We start from the raw sequence: 13885 nt of genomic DNA on the forward strand, positions 1-13885 counted from the left end.
CTCCAGCTTCCAATACCTAGCACCCAAAAACTGGAAAGGCTTGCCCACAACAATTAGAAATGAAACATCCTACAGTTTTCCAAAGCATTGAAAACTAAACTTTAACTAAATAGTAACTTACATTTTCATTTTACATTTTCAATCCACACTAACATTTGACGTTTTTCATCGTGTTCCACTGTAACCAAGGAACCTATGTTATTGTTACCTGCATGTAAGTAAGTATTCTGTAACAGCGCCACGATGCCCAAGGGCTGCTAAGCGCATTAACTTTTTTTTTTTTTAAACTCAAAATAGTTGTGATTATCAAATAAGAAATAACGGATCAGTGTAGTACACATACAATACAACTTTCGACTATGCACAACCATTTAATCATGGACAGTTGCTTGAACGTTTTAATAGAAGGTATGATGTGATATTGTTTAGGCAATGAATAGCATGTTTCAATATGAGCAATTTCTCCATTAATGAATTGGGGAAAGGAGTGAAGACTGCATTGTACCCAATGGTATGGATTTAACAAAGTTTGGGCAATTGTGTAATAATCTTTACCTTGATTTTGGCAATGAGAACACATTTAACATCAACCAATTCCAATTACCTGTTTCCACAATGGTTGCCACAATGTTCGCCACAATGTTCGCCACAGTTTCAGCCACTGTGTTCTCAGTATCTGCTGTCTCCAGCCCATCCATGCTATCTTCATCCTCCACTGCAGTTTTTCCTCTGCTTCGAGGCCTACATAAGAGACACCAATATCACATGCTGTAATATTACAGAAACCTAATAGATTAGTAATTGTTACACAAACTAGTGATGCAAAATGTCAAGAATTAAAATACGTTTCAAAATGTATTCTCTCTAAAGTGAATTACAGCAAAAGTTCACTGCATGAACCATTCACTACAATAAAACAATGGTGTTTGGAAAATGTTTCAAAAGTATTTAATTACATTTAAAAACAAAGAATGAAAATGACAAAAAACAGTATATTTGAAACTGGAAAAAAGTATCCGTACACCGGACAGGTTCTGTAGAAAGACATAACACTCATAACATTGTTGAAATTAATGATCCTGTAGGTCGCTGTTCTGAGTCACTTATCACTTTATGTGCTTTGCACTCTGACGTAAACTGCACTGAGAAGAACAAGTTACTCCTTACCTGGTAACGTTCTTTCGATGGGATGTTCCTCCGACTTATTCCTTATCTAAGATATTTGTATCTCCAGCTTGCTGGCCTCGGAAACATTTATTTCCCAGTAGAGGGCGCTGTGCGTCGATGTCCGTCGAGTAGGTGTTACTCGACAGCCACCTTATCGACGCTGACGTCATCGTGCCTATAAATGGCCACGCGCAGCGTCCGTTCCTCAGTTCCGTTTTGTAGAGTAAGGTAGTTATTGCATGAATGGTTACTACCCTTGAAGGAGCGCAAGCGGCAACCACAAGGGAAATGTTACTGCGGGGATGGATGGGAAGGGCGATAAGGAATACGTCGGAGGAACATCCCATTGAAAGAACGTTAACAGGTAAGGAGTAACTTGTTCTTCGAAGGGATTGTGTCCTCCGACGTATTCCTTATCTATGATAGACTCCCAAAGCAGTGGTATGTGATTGGAGGCGGGAGTAAGAGATGTCATATTACTCTTTAAGAATAAACAGAGTGTAACACAGCTTTGCCAAATCTAGTCTCTTGACTAGAGGAGGAATCCAGGCTATAAAATTTGGTAAAGGTATTTGCGGACGACCATGTGGCAGCCGCACATATGTCTCTAATTGGTACCCCTCTTTGAAGAGCTGAGGAGGCTGCGATACCCCTGGTCGAATGAGCCCTTAGATTGTGAGGGGACTCTTTCCCTGCCAGTTTGTAGCATTCCAGAATGGCTGAAATAATCCATCTGGAGATGGTTTGTTTGGTTATTGGTAATCCCAATTTATGTCCTGCGTAACCTACAAAGAGTTGGTCTGCTTGTCTAATTTTAGCAAGTCTACTGATATAAACTCAAGGCTCGCTTAGGGTCCAGCCTGTGTAGTCTCTCTTCCTCTTTCCCTGGATGGGGAAGAGGATAGAATGAAGGTAAAGTAATCTTCTGAGTAATGTGAAATTCAGAAACTACCTTTGGGAGGAAGTTAGGCTTCACCTGTAGAACGACTTTGTCCTTGTGAAAAATTGTATGAGGAGGTTTACAAGATAGGGCTTGTATCTCGCTAACCCTTCTAGCAGATGTTAATGCTACCAATAAAACAGTTTTGAGGGTGAGAAACTTCAATGAACAAGAGTGGAGTGGTTCAAAAGGAGCACCCTTTAGGAAGTTTAAAACTAGATTTAAGTCCCATAAGGGAACTTGGAATGGTCTTGGAGGGTAAACATTAGTTAGACCTTTCAGGTATTGTATTACCAATGGAATTTTGAAATACGATAGCTCCTCTGAAGTGCGCTTAAAGATAGATAGTGCTGCGAGATAGCCCTTAATAGTGCCAACTTGAAGGCCTGAATTTGCCAAATAAAGTAAGAAGGATAACAGCACAGGTGTACCGCATGAAAAGGGTTCGATATTCTTTTCTCCGCACCAGCTGCAAAATTTATTCCAACGGCAGCGGAATAGAGTTTTAGTTGCTGGCCTTCTGGCCGAAAGCAACACATCCATGACGTCATCTGCAAGGTCCCAATCGTTGTACCTCAACCTTTCAGATACCAAGCGTGAAGGTTGAGGGTCTTGATGGCTGGATGGAGACCCTGACCTCCCTTCTGCGAGAGAAGATCCTCTCTGTACGGTAGACGAATTGGAGGATGGATGGACATGTCCAGAAGGTCCGGGTACCACGTTCTCCTGGCCCAATACGGGGCAATTAGGATCATGGTCTTCCAAAACCTTCTCAACCTTCTGATCATTTGAGGAATGACAGGGACCGGAGGAAACGCGTACAGAAGTGGGAACTCCCAGTCCACTACGAACGTGTCTCCTAGAGCTCCTCTCGGGGGAAATTCCCTTGAGCAAAATCTGTCGCACTTCCTGTTGATACTGGTGGCGAACAGATCCACTTGAGGGGTTCCCCAAAGGGCAAAGATCTCTTGAAGGACTTCCTGAGCTATCTCCCACTCGTGGGAGACTGTTCTGCCTGCTCAGAGCATCCGCTGTCAATTTCTTCTCTCCGGCTAGGTGAATTGCCGATAGAGAGATTCCTTCCTGAATTGCCCAAAACCAGAGCTGCATCGCCTCTCTGCACAGTGGCAGTGACCCTACGCCTCCTCTTTTGTTGAGGTAGTGCATGGCCACTGTATTGTCCGTCATTATCAGGACATTTCTCCCCCATACAGACGGCAGTGCCAGTCTGATGGCTCTCAGCTCCAACAGGTTGATGTGTAGTCTGGACTCCGATGGAGACCAACGACCGCTGATGGTCAAGTCGTTGGCATGGGCTCCCCACCCAATGAGTGAGGCGTCTGACTACTGTCATCTCCGGCCATGGTTGCCAAAACAGTTCTCCTTTCAAGATGTTCTCTGGAGAGGCCCACCATTGAAGGTTGTGGGCTACCTTGTCCGGAATCCGGAGGAGATCCGTCATACTCCCTGAGAATTGTGACCACTGAGTCCTCAGTGCCCACTGAAGGGATCTCATTCTCAGGAGAGCCTCTGGCACAAGGGATATGCAGGATGCCATGAGGCCTAGCAACCTCAAAAAGTCGTAGGCTGGGAGCCGTTGGGCATTTTGAAACCTGGTGACCATCTGCAGAATATCTTGAGCCCTCACCTCTGGTGGCGAGGCTTTTCCCCAGGGACGTGTCCAAGACTGCTCCAATGAACTGGATTCTCTGTGATGGTATCATCTGTGACTTCTTTAAATTGTGGGAGAAGCCCAGCTTGTGAAGGAAGTGGCAGACAATCTAGTTGGATCCGAGCTTGTTCCGAAGAAACTGCTCTGATCAACCAATCGTCCAGGTAGGGGTAGACGTGAATCCCTTCCCTCCTTAGCTTGCAGCCACAACCGACATTAGCTTGGTGAAGCCCCTCGGGGCGGAGGTCAGCCCAAATGGCAGAACTCGAAATTGATAATGAGAGTTGCCAATTGCGAACCTCAGGTACTTCCTGTGCTTGGGATGGATTGGCACATGGAAATAAGCATCCTGAAGGTCCAGAGATACCAACCAGTCCTGAAGCTGGAGGGCCTGAAGGATCTGAGAGAGAGTTACCATCTTGAACTTGCCCTTCCTGAGGAACTTGTTCAATTCTCTTAAGTCCAGGATGGGTCTCAGTCCTCTGTCTTTCTTTGGTATGAGAAAGTAGGGGGGGGGGGAAGGGGTGGGGATACCAGCCCTTGTTCCTGTCAGCTACAGGTACCGGTTCTATGGCACCTTTCTCTAGCAGGTCTACAATTTCCTGCAAGAGGAGCGGATCCGGCACTTTCAGAGAGCTGTTCCCCGGTGGATGGCTCTGAGGGATGCGTAGAAAAGGCGGGCAGTAACCTTGGACAACTGTCTCCAATGCCCAAGCATCTGACGTAATAGCCTGCCATTCCGTCAGATGGTGAGTTAACCTGCCCCCTACAGGTGTCTTGTGATGGGAGACCTCAGAGTGGTTTGGGAGCGGCTGATGCAGTTGCCGAAGGTAAAGCGGCTCCTGCTGATGCAGCTTTCTTTCCTTTACCCCGTCCACCACGGGTACATTTTCCTTGGCCTCTTTGAGCCGGCCGTCCTCTGCCTCTTCCATGAGGAATAGCGAAAGGACCTTCCTCTCCAAGAGGATCCTGAGGGACGAAAATTAGTTTGGCGGATTGCAGCTCCTAGTGACTTGGCTGCTGCTTTAGATGTTTGCAGTTTTTCCAAACTGTCATCCGTCTTTTTACCGAACAGGGAAGAGCCGTCAAAGGGCATATTTAAAAGTCTGGCCTGTACGTCAGAAGCCAAGCCGGACTTTCTCAACCACGCATGCCTGCGGATTGTGGTACTTGCCGCCATGGCCCTGCTGATACTGTCAGCAGAATCAATGCCAGTTTGAAAGGACTCACACATTGCATCTTTACCATCTCTGATGATATTTAAAAATGCGTCCCTTTCTTCTCCTTCCTGGAGGCAGTCAGCCGCTGATGAAGCACACTCCCAAAGAGTGTGGCTGAAACTAGCAAGCGTAGAGTCGCATTAATAGATTTTAAAGCCATGCTACAGGCCGAGAAGACTCTTAGCCATGGCATCATATTTTTTATCATCCCTATCCTGTGGAGCAGTGGGGAATGCAGATGTACTGCATGATGAAGTTGCAGCCTGGACCATCAGACTCTCTGGAGTAGGGTGCTTAGATAGGTATTCAGGGTCAGCAGCAGATACCCTATATTTCGCTGACAACTTCTTGTTAACCGCAGGGACAACTTCAGGAGTTTCCCAGTTAGTTAAAATCTTTCTTTGTAAAGCAGAATGAAAGGGAACCACAGGATCCTCCTGTGGACCTTTATCCAGAATATCTGTGAGGTCATCCTGTTGAAAAACAGGTGAAGGCGCAGACCAACCCATGAACTCCAGAAGTCTTGACATTAGGGTTCTAAGGGGTTTCAGCATGTTCCCCTGGGTCTGGTTTGACAAATTCCACTTCTGGGGAAGTGTCTAGGCCACTTGCTTCCTGTAATGCATCCTGAAGGTCTTTCAACCTTCTTTCCTCAGAGGCAAAAGTCTCTGGTTCAGGTGATGTGGTCCTCTGCAGCCCAAAAGGCCTTTCTTGATCAGAATCTTCCCTTTCTTCATAAATTGAAGTTAAGGGGGGATGCTCTGGCCTGTGAAATGGTATAAAACCCATCTCTAAAGCAGAGGGAGCCATCATCAGTGGCCTTGAAAAGGTTGATGTCGTCGACGCCGATGTAAAAATCCTCGAAGGTGCTGACAAAGGCGTCGAGAAAACTGGAAGAGGCCTCGAAGAACGAGAGGATCGGAATCCTGCTCGAGGATGTCGACGACGTTCTCGACGTCATGTCGGAGGCTCTCGGTGTAACCGTTGGCTGTGGAGTAGCCGTGGGTTTTTCTTTTATCGGCGCCGATGTTGGCGTCGACTCGATCGACGGATGCGTCGAAGAACCCTTCGATAACGGCGTAGATGGCGCCGATCTATGCTTCGAAGGGGCTTTCGACGATGGCGTCGAAGATGCTTTACTTCCCGATGGCTCATGGCGCTTTTGGGTCGACTCTTTCGCCGGGTGCTTCGACTCGCGGCTTTTCGATTTTTTGGGCTTTTCACCCGGGGTATCACCCTCAGCTGACTTCGAGGGGGTCGAGGCCGCTTTCTCGAAGACGCTTAGCATCTTTTTTCTGAATTCCTCCCACTCAGCCTGAGAGCTGTGTTTTGTGGGGCAATTTACTCTTTCAGGGGAACTAGAAGACGACGTCAAAGGAGATCTTCTACGTCTCTTTTTCGAGTGTCTAGACCTCGACGAGTGGTGGGAGCCACTTCGAGACCTAGACCGAGAATGCTTTTGACGGTGAGGAGACGTATGTCTCGACTCTACCGCAGAAACTTTCGAGGAAGTTAAAACTGACTTACCTCTCGAGCGTCCCCTTACACTCCTTCAAGGCTTTCGCCGTCATGGATAGGCATTCCTCACACTCCGAACACTGGTGTTAGATTCCCAGTCACCACAAACAGATCCTGCGAGGATCAGTCAACGACATTTTCTTCCCACAGTCTCGGCATTTTTTGAAACCGGACCGAGGAGTCGTCGGGTCGGAGGAGGAAGCCATTGAGTATGAGTCGGTTTTCTGAAGGAAATATGAATATATTTCGACTGACGAACTGTGCAACGGTATTCCGAGGCACACGAAGCGCGGAAAAACGGAACTGAACGGACGCTGCGCGTGGCCATTTATAGGCATGATGTCGGCGTCGATACGGTGGCTGTCGAGGAACACCTACTCGACGGACGTGAACACACAGCGCCCTCTGCTGGGAAAACATTTTTTCCGAGGCCTGCAAGCTGGAGATACAAATATCTTACATTACGAATACGTCGGAGGACACAATCCCTTCGAAGAACAAGTTACTTCTTACCTTGTAACGTTCTTTAGATGGGATGTTCCTCCGACGTATTCCTTATCTTTCATAATTCGTCTCCAGCTTGCTGGCCTCAGAAATTTCTCTGTAGAGGGCGCTGCGCGTCGACGTCCGCCGAGTCGATGTCCCTCGACAGCCACCGTATCGGCGCAGACGTCACCATGCCCATAAATAGTCACACGCGGTGTCCGTTGCTCAGTTCCGTTTTAGAAGGGAATAGTTTCTTACCTGTAACTCCATTTCTCCAGCATTGGTATCTTTCATGGATTCACATGCTTAGAATATTCCCCGTCGTCAGACTGGGACCCCTCGGTACACATATATAGCCTTTTTCAAAGGAAAACTTTCGACACTTTTGTGTCCTATCTACGTCCTTCTAGGACCCGCCTACGCATGCTCCGCAGGCCGTGCTAGTATAAGAGGCCCGCCCCCACGGCTCCCCTTCAGATTTCGGCCCCTCCAAAGTAGGAAGGGTTAAATTTATCACATACATTACATACGGGGAGGTTGGCGGGCGCATGTGAATCCATGAAAGATACCAATGCTGGAGAAATGGAGTTACAGGTAAGAAACTATTCCCTTCTCCAGCATTGGATCTTTCATGGATTCACATGCTTAGAATAGATTGTATAGCAGTAACGCTTGAGACGGCGGTGAGAATGTAATGTAACAATATATATCCTCACCCTACTACACAATGCATATCTCCCGTAGGGATAAGTTAAGTCATATAACATTGCCCACATAAAGTATATCGCCCTTAAGAGGGTAGATAACCGAATCTCCACAGGGAAGAGCTTACCTTACTGAAACAAATGGCGCAGGACAGCTCTTCCCATCTGCACCTCGTCTGCATGCTGCCTGGCAAGGCAGTAGTGGCGGGTAAACGTGTGGGGCACTGACCATGCCGCCGCTTGGCATATGTCCGTCAGCGGAATCCCAGCCCATAACGCTGTTGAGGAGGACATCAACCTTGTAGAATGAGCTCTAGGATGTCCTTGCAGTGGCCTTCCGGCCTTAGAGTGACAAAAAGCAATCGTCGACGAGACCCATCTAGCCAGTCCCTGTTTAGAGATTGCTTTTCCTCTCGTCGACGGACCATATGCGACGAACAGTTGCCGAGTAGCCCTGATGTCTTGTGTACGATGTAGGTAAAATTTCAGGGCCCTCTTAACGTCCAGGGTATGAAGAGTTTTTTCTGCTGCCGATGATGGAGTGGCAAAGAAAGTAGGCAGAACCACGGATGAGTGTTTGTGGAATACCGTCGGAACCTTCGGGACGAACATAGGGTTAGTTGCCAGGACTACCTTGTCCTTAAAGAATCTTAGGTAGGGCCGGTCCACGACCAGCGCTTGTAGTTCCGAGATACGTCTGGCTGATGTGATAGCTATCAGGAATGCCAAATTCCACGAAATGAATTTTATGTCGGACGTGGCCATAGGCTCGAAAGGCGGTTTCATCAAGCCTGCCAACACTGTGTTGAGGCTCCACGTCGGGGGAAAACGTTTCACCGGGGGAAAGGCTCGAAATAAACCCCGCATGAAGTGTTTTACCAGTCTGTCAACGAATAGAGGAGACGACTGCCTCTTCCTTGTGAACCTCGAGATGGCTGCCAGGTGTACCTTTATCGACGAGTGGGACAATCCCTTTTCTGCCAAGAGGAGCAGGTAAGGTAGAACTTGTTCCGGCGTCACCAACAATGGTTGTAGGCCCCGTTGTCCTCTACACCATTCACAGAATCTCCGCCACTTATAGGAGTAAGATTTGTTAGTAGAAGGGGCTCTAGCCGCCTGTAGAATTTTTTGGCAATCCTCTGAAATGTCTAAGGCGCCGAACTCCGAGAAGTCAGGAGCCAGGACGTAAGGTTGAGACTGTCCGGGTCGTGATGCCACACCGTGCCTCTGTCCCGGGATAGAAGGTACTTGACTTTTGGAAACGCTATGGGATGTTCCAGCGATAGATGGAGGAGGTCTGAGAACCACGGTTGCCTCGGCCAGTATGGTGTCACTAGAATCACCCAGCAATTGTATCTGCGTATCCACTGTATTGTTTTCCGTATGAGGGGAAACGGGGGGAAAGCATAGAGGAACATGTCCGTCCATGGGAAGGAGAACGCCTCCCCCACCGATCCCTCTTGGGGCCATCTGCTTGCAAATTGCTCGCATTTCTTGTTGTCTTTGGTCACGAAGGCGTCCAGAGGGGGGTGACCCCATTTTTCGAACACTTTCCTCAAGTGACCCGTGTCCACTTCCCACTCGTGTATCTGGGCCATGCTTCTGCTGAGGGAGTCGGCTTGGCCGTTCCTCACTCCTGGAAGGTGATGAGCCACGAGGGAAATTTCGTGTTTCGATGCCCAATGCCATGTTTTCTGGGCTTCTATGGAAAGAGTCCTCGATCCTGTCCCTCCTTGTTTCCTCAGATAAAACATGGCTGTTGTATTGTCGGTCAGTATTCGCACTCGCGAACTCTTGATGTGTGGTAGGAACGCCTTCAAAGCCCATCGTACCGCTCTGAGTTCCAGTACGTTTATGTGTAGGAGTGACTCCGTTGGAGACCAGCGACCTTGCGTTTGTAGAGCCCCCATGTGCGCTCCCCATCCGGTTAGGGACGCATCCGTAACTATGGTGCTCTGAAACTCCGGCTCCTGTAGGGGCACACCGTTGCTCATATTGTGGGAACTCTGCCACCACTGGAGGGTCCGACGTAGCTTGTCGTCGTCGACGGTTATCCTGTCCGACCACGATCCCTGAGCCTGTGTCCATCGGTCCGCGAGGAATTCTTGGACTGGCCTCATGAATAGTCGACAGTTTCTCACCAGATGGATGCAGGATGCCATGGCCCCCAGGACCGAAACATACTTTCTCACTGAGATCCTGGTGTTCCGCCGTAGCCGGGCCGCTTGTTGAATGAGTCTTGAGGTCCTGTCGAGGGAAGGTTTCACCAACCCTAACTGAGTCTCGAACTGTGCCCCCAAGAATACCAGCGTTCTCGATGGCCGCAGAGAGGATTTATTTCTCGAAGTTTATGGCGAATCCTAGTCGTCGTAGAAGCTACCTGGTGGCTTGCAGACTTGTGTTGGTCGACGCTGGGGAGGATCCCCTTACCAGCCAGTCGTCGAGGTATGGGTATACATGGTGGCTTTGCTTCCTTAGCCAGGCAGCCACTGGAGCCAGGCATTTTGTGAACGTTCTGGGGGAGGTCTTGAGCCCGAAAGGAAGAACCGTGAATTGGTAGTGAGTTCGCCCTATTACAAAACGTAGGAATTTCCTGTGTTTCCGACACATTGGAATATGGAAATACGCGTCCTGTAAATCCAGGGACGCCAGGAAATCTCCCTTTTGAACTGCGCGGATCACTTCCTGCAGAGTGAGCATCTTGAATTTTAGGCTCTTTAAGGACTTGTTGAGATCGCGTAAGTCTAGAATGGGACGCCATTTGCCGTTCGGCTTTTTTACGCCGAAGTATCTTGAGTAGACTCCTTGACCTCTCTGATGTTGGAACTAATTCTATCACGCCCTTCGCTAACATGAGTGTACCTCTTGTTGTAGTACCTTCATATGGGACTGAGCGGTGAACGCAGGTGGAATTTGCGGAGGGTTGGGTTTGAATTGCAGAGAGTGGCAGTTCTTATGGTGTCTAACACCCATTGGTCCGTCGTTATCCTTTCCCATTCGTTGACATATGCTGAGACTCTTCCCCCCAGAACGGTGCGTGGTATGTCACTGCTGATCTTTATTTTGCTTGTCTCTCGACGACGATGGGTATGATGGTCGTTTTCTGGAAGACTGGAAGTTTCGTCGACGGTTAGCCGATTGTGAGGCACGTCGGTATCCCTGGGAGGGGTAAGCCGATCTGGCAAAGGATCTGTCTCCAGAAGAGAATCTCGAATTACCCGAAGCCCCTCTAAAGGGACGAAAAGACTTGTAACTTCTGCCACTCTGGAGGGCACCCAATGAACGTGCCGTGTCCGAATCTTCTTTCATCCCTTTTAGGGCCTCGTCCACCTTCTCGCCGAAAAGAAGGTCTCCCTCAAAGGGCATATCTAAGACCTTGTATTGCACCTCTGGCCTGAAGTAGGTACACTTAAGCTATGACTGTCGACGCAATACCACCCCGTTGTGGACTTGCTTGAAGCCTGACTCAGCGAGATCCACCGCGATGTTTATTGCGTGATTTGAGGCTTCCTCACCCTCTCGGACCAGTAGCATCGCCGCCTTCCTCTGTTCTTCTGGAAGATGATCAAGCAGCAGAGCTAATCTGTGCCACATCTCCCTATCGTATCTGGCCACAATTGCCAGAGAGTTTGCGGCCTTTACTGTGGTTGCTCCCACGGAGAACACTTTCTTGCCAAAGGCATCTTGGCGTCTCGCCTCGTTCTCAGGAGGAGTCGTGCACTTGTGCTGTGCCTTTGCCTTCCTCGCTGCTGCCGCCGACACCAACGAGTCCGGTGTTGGTTGGGAGGATGAACACTTGGGGGTAGACTCTGGAGCCTTAAACTTTTTTTCTAGGCATCCTTTCACTGCTGGTTCTGAGAATGGGCGTCTCATTGTCTGCAACCCCTCTTTCCATACATGGTCCAGTATTGATATCGAGAACACCGACCTCCTTCTCTTGCCCATGTGGTCGAACAAAAAACAATCCCTTTTCTGTTCTTCTTGGGACAGACCAAATTCTTTGCATGCCTTCTCCATCATAGAATGGAATGACGCGATGTCGTCCGGAGGGGACGGGTGAGCTGGGCTTCTGGGGTTTTCCAACTCCGCCTCTGACTCCCAGGTAGGATCCCTGGAGGGGGATAATGAGATATCCGACATGGCCCCCCCTGTCGGACTCCGAATCTGCCAGCTCACCTTCCTCCTGTGCCAGTGTTGAGATTGGCATGCGTGGGTGCGTCGGTTGACGGGACGGGCCCGGCTCGTCGACGAGTGACTGTGGCAGGCTTGCCTGGGGTAGTCGCTGGTCCAACGACTGCAACAAGGACTGAAGCGTGGACAGAATATCCAACGACAAAACCGATTGAGGATTGAGGAGAGGGGGCAGATACCGGTGTAACGGAGGCCCTCGTCGACGACTTGTCAGCCGCTCGTAGCCCTAGGTCTGCTGGGCCAGCAACTCTCTCGTTCTCCGAGGACAGCAACATAGCTTGTTCCTGTAGCAAAGGCTCCGGGGGGGTCGGGTCAAAGACTTCAGGCCTCCTGTAGGATCCTCGTCGACGAGGCCCTCGTCGACGCCATTGTCGACGGGACGGTGGATGCCCCCTGTGCAAGTGGTAGGGAGGCGGTCGATGACTGGACCGCCGTCGACGAAGACTTCGCAGGTGGTTTTGGCGATCCCGCCTTCTCCGCACTGTGCCCGCTTTTACTCGACTCTCGACTCGTGGTCGATCTGTGATGATCGCCAGAGGAGGATTTCCTTTCCTTCTCATGCTTTTTTGATGAGGATGGTTTCTTTGCAGAGGAGTCTCTAGTGGAGTGACTTCCAGAAGACTCTTTTTCCGACGGTCTAGATTTCTTCGCCGGCGGTTCCGACGAGGCCGCTCGGTGTGATGTTTTCGCCGACTGTGTGGAGCCCACCTCCGAGGGGGGGTATGCCCCCGCTCCATCATTCAGCCATGCCACCAGGTGTCGGTTCCGGTCTTTGAGGGTTTTTTGAGAAATCCCCTTGCATATGTCGCAGGTATCCGCCGAATGGTGAGGGTGGAGGCAATATATGCAGTCCATATGTCCGTCCCCCTTTACCTGACACAGAGGACATTATTACTCGAAATCCAGTGACGCAACCTAGTACAAAACAGTAGGACAACACGAGGAGATCCCACTACTTTGGAGACGCTTGAAATCTGAAGGGGAGCCGCGGGGGCGGGCCTCTTATACTAGCACGGCCTGCGGAGCATGCGTAGGCGGGTCCTAGAAGGACGTAGATAGGACAAAAAGTGTCGAAAGTTATGTGTACCGAGGGGTCCCAGTCTGACGACAGGGAATATTCTAAGCATGTGAATCCATGAAAGATCCAATGCTGGAGAAGATAAGTTATGCCTGAATTGGTTATTGACCTTGAAGGAGCGTAAGCTGCAACCACAAGGGAAGTATTACTGCGGGGATGGATGGGAGCGGTGATAAGGAATACGTCAGAGGAACATCCCATCGAAAGAACGTTACAAGGTAAGAAGTAACTTGTTCTTCAAAGGGATTGTGTCCTCCGACGTATTCCTTATCTTTGATAGACTCCCATAGCAGTGGCATGTAATTGGAGGTGGGAGTAATAATGTCATGTATCCCTTTTAGGAATGAACCGAATGTAATACGGCTTTGCCAAATCTGGTCTTTTGACTAGTGGAGGAATCCAGGTTGTAAAATTTTGTGAATGTATGTGCGGACGACCATGTGGCATCTGCACATATGTCGAGGAGCGGTACCCCTCTTTGGAGGGCCGAAGAGGCTGTGATACCCCTGGTTGAATGAGCCCTAAGATTTTGGGGTGGTTCTTTCCCTGCCAGTTTGTAACATTCCAGAATGGCCAAAATAATCCACCTGGAAATGGTCTGTTTTGTTATGGGTAGTCCCAACTTGTGACCTGAGTATCCTACAAACAGTTGGTCTGCTTGCCTAATCCTAGCCAGTCTGCTGACGTAAAAGCTCAGAGCTCGCCTTGGGTCCAGCCTAGGTAGCCTTTCTTCCTCTTTCCTCGGATGGGGAGGAGGGTAGAACGAAGGTAAGGTAATTTTCTGAGTGATATGAAATTCAGAAACAACCTTTGGGAGGAAATTAGGCTTCAAGTGTAGGACAACTTTGTCCTTATGGAAAATTGTATGGGGGGGGGTTTAACAAGAGCGCTTGTAATTCGCTCACCCTA

General features: G+C 49.2%; 1 protein-coding gene across 7 annotated transcripts in view; it reads right to left on the reverse strand.

The window, feature by feature from the left end:
• The window catches only part of KMT2C (lysine methyltransferase 2C), a 2745351-nt gene that overhangs the window by 2664616 nt on the left and 66850 nt on the right, over positions 1 to 13885 (reverse strand). For all 7 annotated transcript variants that reach the window (XM_069647923.1, XM_069647922.1, XM_069647921.1 and 4 more), the window contains exon 2: positions 605 to 741. In XM_069647923.1, coding sequence (XP_069504024.1) covers positions 605 to 741 — 137 coding nt within the window. The remainder of the gene's footprint in view (positions 1 to 604; positions 742 to 13885) is intronic.

The sequence above is a fragment of the Ambystoma mexicanum genome, chromosome 2q, assembly GCF_040938575.1.
Source record: "Ambystoma mexicanum isolate Mex_15411 chromosome 2q, UKY_AmexF1_1, whole genome shotgun sequence".
Classification (NCBI taxonomy): domain Eukaryota; kingdom Metazoa; phylum Chordata; class Amphibia; order Caudata; family Ambystomatidae; genus Ambystoma; species Ambystoma mexicanum.